This window comes from Macrobrachium nipponense, chromosome 10 (assembly GCF_015104395.2).
Source record: "Macrobrachium nipponense isolate FS-2020 chromosome 10, ASM1510439v2, whole genome shotgun sequence".
Lineage (NCBI taxonomy): Eukaryota > Metazoa > Arthropoda > Malacostraca > Decapoda > Palaemonidae > Macrobrachium > Macrobrachium nipponense.
This window is the reverse complement of record NC_087204.1, coordinates 106,739,176-106,744,514: the sequence shown is the minus strand read 5'-3', so window position 1 is coordinate 106,744,514 and position 5,339 is coordinate 106,739,176. Positions and strand designations below refer to the sequence as shown.

The window sequence follows — 5,339 nt, the reverse complement described above, 5'->3', positions numbered from 1 at the left end:
TGCGAGCCTACTCGCCCAAATCAGAAGAAGAGAGGCGTAAGGTAAGCGGGGTCAACTTAGAAAGGCCAAGTACTGCGAGTTATGAGGTCATTCGGGCGCTGAAAGGGTAGAGAGAAAAGGAGGTTTGAGAGGTGTGACAGGAGGAAAAATATTGTTAGGAAAATAAGGTGGATAAAGAGAATATAAAATGACGTTCAGTCAAAGGAATGAAAGAGGTTGCAGCTAGAGGCCGAAGGACGCTGCAAAGAACCTTTCAAGTAATGTCTACTGTGCAACCCGTGCGGTGCACTGACAGCACTACAAACCCTATACGGGAAGAGTAGAGCCTTCACATCACTTTATAGTTTCAATGTCCTTTTGTATTCCGAACACTTTCTCGTTGCAGAAGAAAGTAGGAAATTAAATGTAGTCTTCAAATCATTTATATTTTCAATCTTTTATATTTTCAATCACTTACATTTTTATTCTTTTATATTTTCAATGTCCTTTTGTATTCCGAACACTTTCTCGTTGCAGAAGAAAGCTGGATTTTCCTGGAGTGACAATTTCTATGCCTTCTGGCTGCCAGCTCTTCACGCCAATAATATGCTTCCGACGGACTTTCACAGAGACCTCAATTTGACCTCGCCCCTCGATCCCGATATAAGGTCATTGTCATTCTTCTTCTTCTTCTTCTTCTTCTTCTTCTTCTTCCTTCTTCTTCTTTTTTAAGAATACTAACACTCCGGAATTGCAAATCGAACGCACAGTAATATCTAACCTTTTTCAACTTTTATGGAACCTTCAGTAGTTTTTATTTCCCTTGAATACTTGGCAATCTGATAAGAGCTGGAGAATATGTGATATTTACTAATGATAAAAACCTTATACTTCTTTTGAGTTCAATTACGTATTAATTCGTTGTGAAAATAACATTGTCAAAACTTATCAATTTAAACATCAGTAAAAACTATTTACTTTATATCTATTAAAAGTTCCGTGGTAAATATAGAAATTTTAAATAGAAAGTTAACAAAATTGACATTTACTCCTCAAATAATAAAATTAAACGGTCTTATAATACGATAATCAACAAATAATGACATAGTTTACACACACAAAAATAATGTTAGAAAAAATGTTCAGTTTAAAAGAATTTGACGAAAACAACGCACAAATTTAGAAGTTATGATAATTAGAATCTATAACTTAAAAGTAACGAATGCTTATTCGTAATATATTAACGACCAAATAAATAATCGTAAAAAACAAACTAATTCCTGAAAGCAATTCTCAATGAGTCCCAGATGATGTCGTGAAGTTGGAACTTCAGAAGTTCAAGTGGAAATGCAATGCATTACTACACTTATACTTTCCTCCTTGCATTTCAATACATTTTTATTATCTATTCACTAATTCATTATTTTTTTTAATGAGTCAGATCTCTTATTTCTGTAGTACTTCCCTTTACTTTCTCCTACTTCTTCTTAATGAACACCATAATATTCATTAGAGGCTTTAATTTCAAGTCAATGGCCCCCGTGGGTTTATTCCATATGAAGAGGGTTCGTCATCTACATTCTACTAAATAATAATAATAATAATAATAATAATAATAATAATAATAATAATAATAATAATAATAATATTCTTTGGAAGCTTCAATTTCAAGTCAATGGCCCCCATGGTTTATTCCATATGAATAGGGTTCATCTACATTCTACTAGATTATAATAATAATAATAATAATAATAATAATAATAATAATAATAATAATAATAATAATAACATTCTTTGGAAGCTTCAATTTCAAGTCGATGGCCCCTGTGGTGGGGCATGTCCCATATGAATGGGTTTCACTCTACTGAATAATTAATTATAATAATAATCATTCCCACACCAGATACAACACTTCAGTCTACACAGCCATTTACTGGAGAGTGAGGCCCAGAATCAACTTCAATCAGTTCATGAAGCTCGTCGTCAGCTCTCACAAGGAGGGCAAAGCCAATCCCCACTGGTAAGTGGATGTTTTCGTTAAGAAAATGAAATTCAGAAATGCGCCTTAGCTGTGGACGAGATTGCGCTTTACTTCGGCCCGTCCAGATGTTACGGTATATAAAGTAAATATAATATATATATATATATATATATATATATAGATATATATATATATATATATATATATATATATATATATAGATATATATATATATATATATATATATATATATATGTATGTATGTATGTATGTATGTATGTATGTATGTATGTATTGTATAACTGAATCACGAAAGTTTGGAACGTGATAAATCCATAAAATAAAGGTATAAGCCACGAAGGAAAAATAAACAACGGAGTAAAGGACGTTGAGTCGAAAGATCTTGCAGCAACTCCGTTGTTTATTTTTCCTTCGTGGCTTATACCTTTAGATCCAATATATTATATATATATATATATATATATATATATATATAAATAATACATTTATGTATACATATAGTATATAATAAATAAATTAGAGATACACACTTATATAATATACATTTATTTATATACTAAGAGGACTTCATTTCAATTGGATGGTATCTAGCGGAGATACCATCCAGTTCCAAGGAGAGGTCCTGTTAGTAATTGTATTAATACACAGATATTTGTGTAAGTGATAAAGTTTTTATTTATATATATATATTTTTATATATATATATATATATATATATATATATATATATATATATACATACACGCACACACACACACACATATATATATATATATATATATATATATATATATATATATATATATACACATACGTATTATACATACATATTTTACATACATTATTCCTACACGAGTGTAAGGAATACAGACAAAAACAAACATACGCACAACCGTTCATAAACACGCTTCTTATGCAAGATCTTACAATCGACGCGGTAATTACAAAAACAAGTGTCCAATTATACACGAGAACTTAATAAACACCCCAATATTAAGATAACATTCATGAATAACCCATTAAATAACAACAGAGTTATCTTTGCAGGGACACGTACTACAACAGATGTTCGCCCTGCCGTTTCGATTACGACTACGTGACCCACATCGAAAACGCTCGAGGACGACCTCAAGTACGTATTCAAAGTGTTGGGTCTTCCTTCGAAGCCGACCTTGGACGAGAACTCCTCGAGGATTCGCTCTAGGAAGTCGAGGGATTTCAGGTAGGTTAGGGAACGGTTTCCTGGTGGGTTTTAGATGTAATGGAAGAACGATGAATGTAAGGCGCATTAAAACGCATAATTGAAATGAGGAATCGTTGAAAATAGGAATAAAGCAACGATTAATTTATTTGGTAATTAGAGAGATGTATGTTATGATCCCTGAGGCTATACCATTGTGTTTTTAATATAATGGCTTCGTAAAACTCCATAAATAATGTGTCAGTGCATTAGATCGTGATATAAAAGCTTCATGTACTCAATTGATGCAGTGACTCCAGATCATTTCTGAAAGTTTGGAAGCGATTTTTTGTTGCTGTTGAATACATGAAATTTGTTTAGGATAACGAGAAAGGCAACTGATTATGTTCCCTAATTCTTCAATTATTAGGAAATATGGCAGGTGGAGTAATGAAATTAAAAATGGCTTGAAGATGTAGCGAAAAATAGGTAATAGGAAGCCGAAAAAAAATTGGGAATATGGGAAAAAGGAAATAACAGGAATGACTGCAAATGTTTCTAATAATTCATTCTGGATGAAAGCTACAAATGCAGACAGGAACACATACATGCCACGTTAAGCTACACCGAAAATATGCACATGTATTTATGTAAATATGTATGTGACATGATGATGCAATCCATTCATTACTGACAAAAATATGAGATTCGTTGAAAATACAATAAACAGAATTGACTCACTAGAAAATTCCAACAAGATTGATAACAATATCAAGAGATGCAGGAATTAAAAATGGAATTACTGCATTTTGAACGAAGTTTATATTTTAGTTAGTGATTTCACTCTACTGAATGATTGATTGCAAAATAAAATGTTCCACACACACATATATATGTATATATTTACATATACATGTATTCTGAGTGTGTGGAACATTTCATTATGCAATCATTCGACGAAGATGAACTTCATCATTAGAGTGAATATATATATATATATATATATATATATATATAGATATAATATATATATATATATATATATGTCTACATACATACATACATACATACATACATACATATATATATATATAATATATATATATATGCATGTATATATGTGTATATATTTATTTATATATATACACATGAGAAGAGAGAGAGAGAGAGGAGAGAGAGAGAGAAGAGAGAAGAGAGAGAGAGAGAGAGCGAGAGAGAGAGAGAGCACAATCCTGTCATTCTGCCATATACTCAATGTTACCGCTTAGTAATTTACGTCCTTCATAACGCCAGGCTGCTTGTTGTTACTGTGAAAAATACAAGAGTTCAGTCAGTCATTAGCATTGTTCTCGTTACAGAATGTTCACCTGGCTTCCCAAGCCCATGCTGGATGACCTGAAGGAACTACTTTGGCTGACCTGCAAATGTTTGGGTACAAGTGGCCGAAAATGCTGGGATAAGGAGGACTACACATTCACTCACCCTGACAACATCCTGTAGTGGATTGCATTGTGTAACAAGCAAATCATACTTTTGTACACACACACACACACACATACGTATATATATATATATATATATATATATATATATATATATATATATAATAATATACATATATATAATATATATATATATGCATATACATACTATATACAATATATTTATAGACATATATATATATATATATTTTATACATATAAATATATATATATATATATATATATATATATATATATATATATATATATATATATATATACATATATATTAAACTCAAAATGGACAATTAAACAAAGGCAAGCTAATCTCTGAGAATGCAGCATTGGTATCCGAGACTTACCGTCAGCCATACGTTAAATAAACAATAAATATACAACTGCAAAGACGTTTATTTAACCTCGAATATAAAAAGTCATACAACAGACATAAAACAAAGGGACCTGCGGTTGACATAACAGGAGACATCTGGCAATCATCCCCAATCCATACTTGAGGATAATGACCGTCACTAAACCATGCAATACTTTTTCTTATATTAGGACATATGCCCTTGAACGTATTAAATGCAATTTGAAGTGAAGGCAATTTTCTTATGCTTGGATAATCAGGAGTTATTATATATAAAATAACATTCATAACGTAAATATGTAACGAATTTTATGTAAAAAAAAAATT

The 5,339-nt window shown here is 31.2% G+C and overlaps 1 protein-coding gene across 1 annotated transcript in view; it reads left to right on the top strand.

Moving 5' to 3' along the window:
- Window positions 1–4,672, top strand: part of LOC135224216 (carbohydrate sulfotransferase 9-like) — a 16,076-nt gene extending 11,404 nt beyond the window's left edge. The window contains exons 5-9 of the mRNA XM_064263072.1: window positions 1–41; window positions 517–647; window positions 1,883–1,999; window positions 3,029–3,203; window positions 4,520–4,672. The exon at window positions 1–41 is cut by the window's left edge and continues 62 nt beyond it. Of these exons, the coding sequence (XP_064119142.1) occupies window positions 1–41; window positions 517–647; window positions 1,883–1,999; window positions 3,029–3,185 (446 nt within the window). The 3' untranslated portion in view covers window positions 3,186–3,203; window positions 4,520–4,672. The remainder of the gene's footprint in view (window positions 42–516; window positions 648–1,882; window positions 2,000–3,028; window positions 3,204–4,519) is intronic.
- Window positions 4,673–5,339: the final 667 nt, after the last annotated feature.